General features: G+C 34.3%; 1 protein-coding gene across 1 annotated transcript in view; it reads right to left on the reverse strand.

Moving 5' to 3' along the window:
* CNTNAP4 (contactin associated protein family member 4) overlaps positions 1 to 13,633 on the reverse strand; it is a gene marked incomplete at both ends in the record, with an annotated part of 249,960 nt that overhangs the window by 20,483 nt on the left and 215,844 nt on the right. The window contains 2 exons of the mRNA XM_082337582.1: positions 2,052 to 2,270; positions 7,214 to 7,384. Of these exons, the coding sequence (XP_082193708.1) occupies positions 2,052 to 2,270; positions 7,214 to 7,384 (390 nt within the window). The remainder of the gene's footprint in view (positions 1 to 2,051; positions 2,271 to 7,213; positions 7,385 to 13,633) is intronic.

Genomic DNA, 13,633 nt, shown 5'->3' on the forward strand with positions numbered 1-13,633 from the left:
ACACTGTTTTGACTGTATAAAATTAAACAAATGCCATTTTTATGCCAGTTCTACTCCAAATGATTTCAAAATAATTGTACAAACTCATAAGGGATTTCAAGGTACACAGTACTATAGCGAACGCTGCTATTTTACTCCCAGGATCTTCAAGAATTTTCAGAGGAAAAAAACCCACAACACCAGAAGCAAAACAACAGAAACACACTCTAATACAATTATTCACCTGAACATTATCTGAAGAAAACAAGCTAGACATCTTGCTTGTAGATAAGTCAAAACAGTTTTTAAATTGTCAGCTCCATACAGGAGATGGACGTCTATAAATTTACTAGAATTTGTCAAATTATTTGACAAAAAAAAAAAATCACTCTATTTAATGGCCAATTACTTCATAAAAAATTACCAGAAAGTGCAACTGTCAATACAAGTTAGTACAGTATTAAATTGTTTGGGAGAAGGATTAGAAGAGTTAGAGATCAATTAATTGTCAAAATTATCAGACTGTTTAGACTTGATATTACCATAAACACCTGTATTAGACCATTTCTTAGTCTTGCTTCACAGATCAAATCTTCCAAATTCAAACTGATCTAATTTCAGCTGTTCATATAATAGCAGTTGTAAGGTAAGTCAAGTCAGAGGACAGCAATAAAATTTATTGCAGTATAGTAAGCAGAAACCTGCTAGTCCTTCCATTAATAGTTCTAGTCCATTGCTGTGAATATAAACTAATTTTAAGACTTCTCCTGACTCCACTATGGCTAATATCTTGGATATCTTCTTTGTTATAGAAAACTCCTCCATGCTTTTAACCAAAATAAAATTCTTCAATATTTGGTCTAGTCTCCCTCTTCTACCCTTGATGCCTTTTGAGGCACAGGTCAGAATTCCCAACCCAGCACACACGGGTTCCCTTTCCATTTAGTTTTTTCCTAAGGATTCACAGTTTCTGTAGCTACAGTTTCAGAACACTATTCCCCTTAACTACATTCCTCCCCAACACACAGCAAATAAAACATCTATTCATTTAGTATGATGTGTCTCACAGCAGATCTAGATAAAGATCTGTTTAAAAGTAGGGCAGACTTTACATGCTCTTATACTGTATACCATACATGCACACCAGAAACTTTTAAATTCATAATATGACAATATTACAGTAAGAACACTATCATGTACACAGCACATAGCTCTACATAGCTCTATGTAATAGCTAAGTAAACATTAATTATTTTTTTGTTATTCCACTTCTGCTTTTCCAGTGTTTTATCTAAATACATTAATGTCATATTTGATAAAGTACAAAGGCAGAAATATTCAGGTAAATTTCTTCCTTTGAAGCTTTCACAGTTTAGACAGAACCAACCATACATCTGGATTTTTCCTGGTTGTGTGAAATCAAAAAATAGTCCCTTTGTCTTGTTTCCAATAGTAAGTAAACACGGTCTGATTATTTCATTAAATGTGTTAGCAAAGGGCAGAGGAATAGGTTACAGATTCATAGAACCACAGAATGGTTTCAATTGGAAGGGACCTTTAAAGATCATCTAGTCCAACCCCTGTGCCATGGGCAGGGACATCTTTCATTAGATCAGATTGCTCAAGGCCCTGTCCAACCTGACCTTAAACACTTCCAATGACGGGGCATTCACAACTTTTCTGGGCAACCTGAAAAGTTGTGGATGAAGAGAGACAACAAAATTTTCTTGAAATTACAGTAGTAGCACATCTTCCTTCAGCAGATTATATCCTCTCAAAAAATGGTGCAAATGGAGATCCTTTAGTTGTTCTTCAAACAAACCTCAAAAGAAGAAAACTTTGGTTGAAATCCTGCCTAGCAGTAACTATAGGCTAAGGCACTGAATTTGTAATCTCAAAAGAGAGCAACATCTCCATGGATTTTCCACATTTTTCATACGAACTGTTTTCAAAAGACCCAGCTGCCATCTTTTTTTCTTCTTTTTTTCTTTTTTTTTTTTCTTTTTTTTTCCCTTTTCTGCTCATGTTTTCATGATGATAACTAGGAAAGATTCTGTTAAATGGGTGCCTACCTACAAAAAGCTGGCTGTTGAGCTGCAACCGAATATGCCCATCAGGTGGAGCACCATGAGACCTTTGAGGAAGCTGATCTACTTGTAAGGACGCTTCTTTGATGTTTCGTTCAGCCTTCACATAATGCCACTGGTTGTCATTTAAGGAAGTGAGGGATTGCACTGTAACTTCGCTAGGTCCATTTCCAACATCGAATGAAAATATCACTTCAGATGGAGCTAGAAAGAGGACAGTAATAAAGGACATTTAAATTATTTCATAATTATTTGGGCCACAAAATCATTAAGTGGCAGAACAAGTTACTTTAAGGTCTAGCCTACTATTTCATGGGGTAAGAATGATTGTTTTAGGGGAATAGTTTACTTTAGGAGGCCTATGGAATTCAAACTGTTTGTGGACCACTAGAGAGCATTGTAGCCAAGAAACAGTGAAATGTGCCAGCTTTGTTATTTTTCAGTTTGGATAAAAAACATCTCTTGACGACATGCTGATTGATTACCATTGTTAACTATATTTAAATTATCACCACTATATTCACATACTGTCTATTTGCTTTTGTTATTTATTCAAAAAATCTCTACAAATGTCAGAGGGCAAATTTTGATGTAGTTTATAAGACTATGTATACGGTGAATTAAATTGAGTCATTCCCTAAGCAACTTTCACATTACATGGTTTTATAGTTTGCTTAAAAAAACATAACTGAATATTTGCAGGTCAAAAGAATAAGATGAGGAATATGTCAGAAATTGAAGATCTGAAAATTATGAATATTCTCTCTGAAACTCCTTCATTCCCATATTCAAGGACAATCATGTATGCAAATAAGTAATCCCTAAACAAGGGATTACCAGCATTTTGAATTATTAAGGATTTGATTAAAGGACTAGAGTTCTGAGAAGATTCCATGAATCCAAGAGAAAGGTTCCCATTTATGTCATAGGACTCTGAGAGAAAAGCAAAACCATTATAAATAGTCAAGGGAAATAAATCAGATTCAAACAATATTTTCAAAGATTCATTTACTGAATTAAAAAAAAAAATGAAATATTTTTATTTTCACTTTTAAAGATACATTAGACTTTTTATAACATTTAGATCCACTTTAGCCAACCTTTAGACTGAGTAATGCTACATGCTTGCAGTCCCTTAAGCCCTGAATTTGGTTGTTATAAAGTATTTTTCTATAACAGTTGAACCTGAGAGAGAAAAGTAAAATGACAAATACACAAAGCATTTGACTTTCCAAATAAAATAAGGCATAATGTGCAGTCAATTTTTAAACAGAAGACCTTTTGTAATAAATGATCTTTTCTGCTTAAAAATCAACAGTGTTTTATATAATAATAAGAAATAACTGATGTCTAAAAACAGTTCCTCAGTAAAATGAATTTTAGGATAATTTGTTTCATTTGGACAAAGTTGAGAGCTCAGTCTCCCCTTACTGCGGGGTAAAAGAAAAAAAACAACCACATAGTGGGAGAACAAAAGCATCAGAAACTCCATGTCATCGGGTAAAGAGAATTTCTGCTGAATGTTACCTTCTGTAGGGAGGTCTTTGTAATCCTCTGGATACTGTTGGAGTGAAGCCTGAAAACACAAATTCTGCTTTGAACTCAAAGAATGTGCCTATTAAATAGCATATCAGAATGACAGATCTGATAAATAATCTTACTGTTTAGATTTTAAAGGCAAGAAAACACATAATAAAGATTCTGAAATAACCACTGAAATAAAGAATTATGTTAGTACCACTAAAAAAGTAATATAATCTTGAAAAAAGAGAACCAATCCCAGAAGTTCCAGAGATGAAGGCCCAGATCTCAAGGACGACTATATGTTCATCTGTTGGAATGTCTGAAGACTGACCAGAATATGTCAGAAAAAGTGAAAAATGTCATCAGTTAACATTCTATAATGTTTTAAATAATTCTGCTAAAACCAACTACACCGCAAATTTGGAAGAAATTTGGCATTTATAAGCACAGTGGTCAAACCACCTGTAGAAGGTATGCCACAGGACATGGAGAGATGTTGACTGAGTTCTAAAATTTGTCCTCTTGTGAGAAAGGACCAAGGCAAAAATCACTTTGGTCATTTTCTGGGCATCAGGGGAGAGTATGCTCAGAAGTCCTTTTCCAGTACAAAAATACTTTGTGGGCCCTACCTACCTCGATGTTACTCAAAAATTTTCCAAACACTGCAGGAACTCTTGTGGGCCTAATGCACACAAACATAGGCAGAGCATAGCTATAGATTGGCAAAGTGGAGCAGAAGGTGCAGTTGATGGTAATCATGGAGAGTTGTCAGTGGCTAGCTGTGGCTACAATGACTAACAGAAAGCACCGTCACTGAGAACCATTCAGAGTATCGAGGCTGAGAATCACATGCAGAAGCGGAAAGTGATTACCAAGTAATATGCTACAGAATACAAAACCCAAGCACTTTCCATAAAGGAAACAATTGAATTCCACTCATCCTGGACAATAAGTTGCGAATTTAGGCAGACAAAGGCCAAGAGCAACTGCATGTTGGACTCTTCAGAACTATTTTCAGAGCAACCACAGAAGACCCTCCAAATTAATACACCATAGTGTTCCCAACCCTACTTTAAATTTCTGTTTAACTCATTGCTTTTAAATAAGAAATAATCCTTCAGTGTGCACTCAGTATAAAATAGTGACTCAGACTTTTGGCTAGAGGATGTAACCTGCGGTCATATAAGCATTCAATAGAGTGTACTATTCAGAGTTGAATCAGCCTTGTTGCTTTCAACCACTACTTCTGCAGAAGATTACAGGAACTCTGACAAAAATTCAAATACTTGAGTTTTTTATAATTCCGTAAAAAAAAAAAAAAAAAAAGGATCGAATATCTTTTTCAAGTCAATTCACTTCCTCTGTGTTTTAAAATACAGTTAGGATGCAGACCTCCATTTTTGCAATAGCTTTCTAGAATATTATATCCAGATGCACTGCAGTGTTTATAACTTCATAAAACAAAAAAAAACCAGCACTAAACTTCACATTTCCTATTAAGATTCTTGATCTGATAGTTTTGCTTTGGCAAAGTTAGGCTTAAAGGTCTAAAGATCATTATGTCATAAATAAAAGAATTAGATATAAAGCTTGAGAACAATCAAGAAAATGCTAAGAAAAATCATTGTGCTCACAAGTATGGAGTTCCAAATGTTAATGACATAATGAGTTTTAAAACATTTCTAACATGTCCTCATCTTAAACACTGACAGCTGACATTTTCATTATTGTTATTTATTATTACACAAATCAAAGAAAGACTGATATATGTGGAACTATTAATAGAACATCAAGTGTAGGTTGGTGATTTACATTCACATCTATTATAAAAGACCATATGATGATGAAATCTAAATGATCCTGTATAATATGAAATGTTGAAGGTGATTAATTTTTTTTTTTTTATAGAGCAAAAGGTACTTGTGATAGAAACTTATATTGCTCATTTCTGACTGATATTACCATCAGTGCAAACACACAATTCTAATTCCACTACAAACAATTGTACCTATGATGTACAAAAAGGAATAGGTCTGTATATTCAACAAATTAGGATGTTTCTGAAAGTGAAGGAATATCTCTACATGATACACAATAATGAGATAAACTTTGGGTTTTTTACATGCTGAAAATACAGACCAGTTCAGCCTTTCACTTTCTTTCATGCCTCACAAGTCATAAGTCATATAAAAACCGTGAGTATACAGTAGTTTGGATGCTTATGAATGAATGGGACAAGTGACATGAGTTTGTCTGCATATTATTATTCTGAAGAAAGAGTTATGGTCTTCTGCTAACTGTCTGAATAAATTTAGTTCTCAGAAGCATTCCTTTAATGTTTCCATGATTTAACTGTTTTAAAAATGGAAAATCATTTGTCACACAAGAATATCATCATTGCTTCAGAGATTCTCCACTGAAGTGCTGATCCAGTACATTTTCTGTATTGTATGACATAGATTATAATGCTACTGTGTTTTCACCTGTTCACAGAATTCTAACAGAAGGCAGTTCATACCCTTGATAAACATGGCAAAAACCTTGTTGAAAACAGGGTATCTTTCAAATAGAGCACTACATTTTGAGATAATGCAAACCAAATTGATTATGCATTACACAATATTCTATAATTAAACTGCCTGCAGAAGAACACAGTAGGTGTTTTCCTGTTTGTTTCAATAACTTAAGACATTAACATTGGCAAAAAAACAAGCAAGCAGAATATTTTATTTTTTAGTAAAGATGCATTAATGTTTCTATAGTAATATTTTGCATTACATGATATATATTTTATACGTATGTATTTATTTGTACTCTTCACTGGAAAATGCTTGAGTGTGTTAACACAATGGATTTCTAAAGAAATGAGGAACTGTCTAATCCCAAGGTAAACAGAGTTCTAAAGAACTCTCAGAAGCACCTGTTAAGCATAAGACTTTTTAATTAATGCGCCATTTCAACTGAATCCAAAAGTTTTTTTGAAAGAATACTTCATCCTTTAAAATACTCTCCCTTTTAAGAATGAACAATATAAGACTAAAACATTGAGTCAGCTAAGATAAAGCTTTCATTCTACATTAGTTGTCTTACTGAATTTGGTGAAACATTTAATTTTTTCTTGTGCAACAGAAATTTATTTATGTGTAAAATTCTAAAGATTTGGGTATGTACAAAGAAAATGAAAAAAAAAAAAAAAAAAAAAATGATGAGAAATTGTGACCAAGCTAGGATACTGTGCCACAGAAGGTCTGAGTCACACATTGTGACTGAGTGAATCTCCCAGCAGCCACATGTAATGCCTGGCCTTAAAATTTGGAGGGATAGAATTTGATAGCAGGGATGCAGTGAGCAAGGGAAGGAGGAATAGTCTGACCAGGGCTGATTGCTGTGCTCTTAGATTAAGAACCCTCTGGGGCAAAAATTACCTTTGAATGGATATTTTTATAGTCTCAGTGCTGGGATTTTTGGGGGAATGATAAAGCTCCAATAGAAGTTATAACAGTAATAAAGCTAGAGACTAGTTTAAAATATTCCCCCTTTAAGTTAATTCTAATTTAGTCCAACTGAAATCTATAATAACAACAACAACAATAATAATAACAACCATCAGTCATGTTACTTACAGTATAGCTCTATCCTTATGAAGTCTTGAATTCCCAGGTTTTCTAAAAACACTCCTGAGGAAGCAGTAGTTTTAAAGAAAAACGAGACATCTGCACTGAGCTCTCCATGGAAGGTGGGGAAATGCAGGTAGGACGTCTCTGTGTTGAAGGATGCTGAATTCCAAAATGTTCCTGGTTGTCAGAATGAAAGATTAAATGATAGATAGAATGTTATCTAATATTTCCAGTATAAGTTCTATAACCAATTAAACAAAAGAAAGTGCCAAGGTCTAGGAAGTGGTTGCAATGTTCAGAGAGTCTAACTTCAACAGAAGCCTCCTGCTTAGTCCATAAAGCAAAAAGTGGGGGTTCTTGGAGACACAGAAAAATGATTCAGCAAGAGCAATTAAGGTGCTCAGTTCAGACAACGAAAAACCAATTAATGGGAAATAAAATGCCTGGTATCTCAGCTAGACAGTCCAGTTAGGGCCTGATAGCCTTTTATGAAATAAACAAACATAGCTGCTTTGAATGAAGTATTATACCTACATTAGCTAGTATAAACTATAACTATGACAGTTGTGTATATTTATCATGTAACAAGGAAAAGAGTCTTGTTATTGTTGTAGTCCAGTGAAGTTTTACTAGATATCACAAAGAAGGTAGGATATAACTCCTAGCAATTACTGTGGAGGGAATTAAAAAAAAAAAAAAAAAAAAAAAAATTAATGAAGGTATCTTCTCCTTTATTGACTACAGTTTAGAAATGCATATACATTCTTACTTACATGATAAATCCAGTGTAAGTCAGTTTTACTCAAAAAAAATTTACAAGATCAAACATAGATATTTTGCTGGTTTGATTTATCTTTAAGCTGGTATTTAATCATAATTTGTTAGATTTTGTTCTTGATTATTAAAAAGCTTATGTAAAATCTCTAATAACACCTTCTAATAAGAACATAATCTGCTTTTATGGTGTTCAACTAGAAGTATCTTCTTATTATTGCTGAATTCTTACAGATGTATCTGTATTTCTTTATTAAGCTACATTGCTTTCTAAATCAAATGAGGCATTCAATACCTTGCTATCTAATTAAACAAGGCCATTGTACATTCTCCTGATAATGCTGTGGTCTGGGTCTAAATATTATGCAAAACTATGATTTTTGCTCCAGGCACTCTCTTTTTAGGAGGGGAGGGAGAAAAAAAAAAAAAAGATTTGTGAATGTCTCTCTCATCTGCAAAATCAAACTCTATGTTACAGTGTACACAGAGGCCTGGTCCACAGCCCAGTGAAGTAAAATCGAAGTCCATTCACTCATTCTTCCTGACATTTCAGCAGAGTTTTAACCGGGGTTTGGATCCTGCATCTAAAAAACCAGCATGGCGGGATATTCATATGTATTTTGACGATTGCTTGCTGCAACACTTGCCATTTGGGAGTACTGCCAGCCATCACAAGTTAGAGCCACCATCAGGACAACTTTACATGGTAGGGCAGAGCTGTGAACAGATGGCTCAGGCTGGGAGAGGAAAGCGTAGATTTGCACCTCACTCTCCTGTGCTGCCTGATGGCCTCCTTAGAGTCATCATCCTGTGCAAAGTGCCACCAGCCAATGGCAGCAGCCTTACACATTGGGATCAATTTTAAGTCCATGTTCCTGAACTGTTTCAGGTCATGGCTCCCACAGAGCAAGCTTCACCACAGTTATGACTCAAGTATATAACAGCTATTTAAAAAACAATGGGCTGGCTGTTACCAGTAATTCAAACACAATAGGAAGTTTAATACCAGCAATTTATACAAAATTGGTAAAACATTTTTAGTCATTAGAAGAGAGACAATAGCAGCACTAACAAACAGTCCAGTAGAGCAATGAAACAATTAGCGTCAATGAAGCATTTGAATGATCTTTGTAAATCAGAGTGGAGTCCTTGGGGGAGGGCAGGAATAGGAAGTTTTATTCTTCCTCTCTTAATTTCCTGTATTCTCTTATGTAGCTGTTCTTTTTCTCAGCTCGGAAAATTATGTGATTTATGAATGTTAAGCTACTGTATCAATAAAGAATGTTAAATATAGATCTAGAAAAAGTATATTACAAAGTATCTTATGCTGTTGTAAATCAGGGTGGGAAATGAATTTCTTCACTTTACAGTATCTGGCTCACAGTCTCCTATTCAGTTTTCTGTAACTGCCAAACACCGTGTAGTTAGGAAATCAATAATATTTAGCATTTTATCTGAGTAGTAAGACTGCAGCCTTCCTATGAATAAAAAAAAGAAGATCCTGCTTGTTATAAATAAAACAGCATATATATATTGCAAAATTTACTTTATATCTTGGCATATATCAACTAATCTTACCAAATTGAAATTTAAAGCGAAAAAAGGACAAATGAGAACAAGACTGATAAATTAGCCATTTTAATGTTGCAAAGATAATAAAAGTGGCTCTCAAAACAATTGTGCAATTGCAAATTGTAGCACTCTTCAAGTTTTTAATCAAAACAGAAATCTGTTTGTTATTTGTATCAATTCTTCTTGATATCTGTAAATGTTGCGTCATTCATTCTTTCAGTGTGAAACTCCAGGAGGGGTAGTGAGTGCTGAGGCAGAGAAAATAAAGATCTTATGTCGCCAAACAATATTTTCTGTACATATTTTTTTGACTAGTCTTCCATCTTCCCCAAACAAAACAAATCTCTAAATGACATGACTCATAAAATACTACCCATCTCTTACGGGCTGACATAGCTAAGGCACACTGTTATTAATCTGCAGGTGCTAGTTGTGTTCTCAAAGCAGCTGTAGTCTTTGTGAAGATGACATTTAATGTGCCTTCCATCTTTCCCATATTCTCCCTCTTAGAGGGTTTTTGTGAAACACTTAAAAGCTACTGAGAGAGCTCCCAGCAGAGAGTCCGTTTCTCTTTAAGAGTTAGCTTCTGGTCTCTGGTAGATTGAAAGGATCTTTGAATTTCACTGGAATGTCACTGTGATCAGATTGTAAGTGCACAGTAGTAGTAATGTAGAAGGTTAATATTGTAAAAAGCGTGCGCATTGTAAATTGTAGATCCTATTAACCTGTCTGATCTACACTACTGCGTTATCTGATCTTAGTTAAACTACCAGTGGATGATCAAGATTTTGCCTGTTTTTTTTTTTTTGGTCTGCTCCTCCCTATCTGGCCTCTTAAACTGACTTTTAGTTATGTGTTCATCTATTATATGAATCCTAATGGTTTTGTTTGGTTGATTGGTTTGGTTTGGCATTGTTTTGTTTTGTTTTGTTTTGGGGGGGAGGGGGGCAGGAGGGGATTGCTTTGCTTTATTCCTGTGCAAAATCGAGCAGGAAAATCATCACTATCTATTACATGTTTTAGTTACATCTATTTCTTTCCATATTTGCCCAATATTTCCGTCAGTTTTGTTAGATGCAAAAATTTCCCTTCATCCAGCACAGCAGAGAGGTGGCCAAAATTACTGAGAAGTGTGCAAATTGCTTCTTCTAAAACTATCCTCTTAAGATTATGAAGTCTGACCAGCTGGCAACTGTTTGCCTCTGAGAATTTGTGAAGTTCAGCTGCCCCATCTGTATCACGACTTCCCTCTCCACTACATTGCAGCTTATTATAAGATTCTTAGATTAAAAGACCAGAAGGAAAAACTGTGATCACCTAGTTCGACGTCTAATATACCACAGTATAAATTCCCTGAATCAATTCTTGTTTGAAAAAGAGCATTTATTCTAGGAAAAATATTCAATCAATTAAATTAAAAATTGACCGTTTATGGAAAATTTACAAATGCTCTTGCTGTTAATTTATATATATATTTACGTATGCACACACACTCAGCCCATTGGCCTAGCTTCAAATCCTGCCCACTGGATCTTTTTTTGATCTTCTTTCCTGCTTTCAAGAACATTATTTGAAAGTTCTTACCCTGTGAAACTCCATTTAAGTTGAACATATCACCTTAGATTTTGCCTGAGTTAAACAAAGAGATTAAGCTTAAGAGGCTTTCACTACAAAATGCATCTCTTAACTTCTTTAATGCAATGTTTTAATCTTACATACATTTTACATAGTGTAAACCTGTAACCACAGGTTACAACATCTTTATTATGCAGGAAGCAGTAAAGAGGACCAAAATAATGTTGATTAGACTGAGGTTAGGACAAAAATAAATTAATATTGTAAAGCTAAATAAGAGGAAGAAGTGAACTCTCAGTATACAGATACTTCTGTTATTAACAGTCAAAGACATGCCCTGATTTATCGGGCTACTGTGGAGAAGTGAAATGGATTTTTTTGGCTAAACTTAGAAATTTACTGTGCTGCTTTAATGAAGGTATCACTTATGATCAGTTAATACAGTTGGTCTCTAAAATTATATCCAAAACTCACACTATTTTTTTTTTTTTTGTTTAAATGTCAAACTGGGTACTCACCTTGAATGGATTATCTGCTCACATTTACCTGCTTGTACTATCATTTTTCAGTTGAATTTGTATGTTTCCTTTTTTTTTTTTTTTATTCAACTATGTATGTGACAGTCCATCAAGTATCTTACTAGACTCAAAGTATCTCACCTCACCAGTACTGCCTTTACCAGTACTGAAGTCCTCAAAAGTTTGAACAAATTTACTTTATATAAAATCATGCTGAATTATATATTATCTTTACATTGCATTGCACTACCCTTATACTATTTTTTATTCAATTAAGATCTATATCTTCAAATTTATTTTGGGGCCAAGAATCAATCTGATGCTGACAGGCTATAATTACCCATTTGTTACACATAATTTTGGCACATTAGCTTTCTTTCAGTGTTCTGGATATATTTACATGTTCTAATACTTATTGGAATTTCATAGGAATAAATCGGTGTGTTTCCAGACAGTTCTTGCAGGGAAAACAACAAAAAAAACCCCCTTGAATGTGTGGGGTTTTAAAAGTCTACCCATAGTAACTGACTCTATTAAAATTTAATCAACATCTGTCTTTTTCTTGAATAATGACAAAAATAATGGAGATGCCTCTTTCTTTTTTATGAAAATCATAGTATTTCTATCTATTAATGGCCTAAAGGTTTCTTTTGTCCTCATACGCTTCAAAATCTTTCCTGTTACCCTACTCAGCTGATCAAGGTTAATTTGAATTTTAACTTTCATTATATTTAGATATATTTTTCAATATGATACCAGCAGTGTTGACATACAATTTATTAGACATACTGTATTGTACAGCAGAAAAGGGAATATAGAAATGAATCAGTAATATATTTTAAAGGTGACAGAATTGGGTGAGTGCAACTCATATGTACAGGGCTGAGTGTCACCAAATCCTATGGCTTAATTTCTCTAAATGGCCATATTCTTCCAGAATATTGTTAATACTTTCATTGCATGTTGGCATCTTAGAAATATAGACAGCTAACTCTATCACAAATGCTGAGAAAAGTCAGTAATATCTGAATGGAACTTCATACATAAAAAGAAATATACTGGTATTGCTTTTGTTATTATTTTTCTTATATTCGGATACTCTTTCCTGCTTTATTCTGGCAAATATGGTTTGGTTTTCTATAAGTAACACACTTCATTGAAGAAAGTCAATCCACAATACCTTACATAAAGAAACCAAGTACAGTAATGTAATGTTAAATAAAAGAATGAAAATAAAAAATGTGCAATGAAGAATAGACAACTTCTGCTGGACTACATTTGAGTTATGATACATGACTTCTCAGAAGTACCTAATAAAGTAGCTCTAACTTGGTGTCCTGGTTTCAGCTGGGATAGAGTTAATTTTCTTCCAAGTAGCTGGTATAGTGCTGTGTTTTCATTTTGGTATGAGAATAATGTTGATAACACACTGATGTTTTAGTTGTTGCTAAGTAGTGTTTATATTAGTTAAGAACTTTTTAATCTTCCCATGCTCTGCCAGGTGCACAAGAAGCTGGGAGGTGGCACAGCCAGGACAGCTGACCCAAACTGGCCAAAGAGCTATTCCATATTATATGATGTCATGCTCACTATATAAACTGTGGCGAGTTGGCTGGGCAGCGATCACCTCTTGGGGATGGGCTGGGCATCTGTCAGCGAGTGGTGAGCAATTGCATTGTGCATCATTTGTTTTGTATATTCTATTATTATTATTATTATATTATTATTATTATTATTATTATATCTTCCAATTAAAGTGTCTTTATCTCAGCCCATGGGTTTTTTTTTTTTTCTGATTCTCTCCCCCATCCCACTGCAGGGCAGAGGGGGACAGTAAGTGACGAGCTGTGTGGTGCTCAACTGCCAACTGGGGTTAAACCACAACACTTGGAAACTTAGTCAAGGAAGTGTACGGTTTATGACAATTCAATTCAACAAACTGTTTATGGGTCTACTTTATTTTGCTGTGGGAATAAACAATTATTTT

Source organism: Platalea leucorodia (assembly GCF_965183815.1).
Source record: "Platalea leucorodia genome assembly, chromosome: Z".
Lineage (NCBI taxonomy): Eukaryota > Metazoa > Chordata > Aves > Pelecaniformes > Threskiornithidae > Platalea > Platalea leucorodia.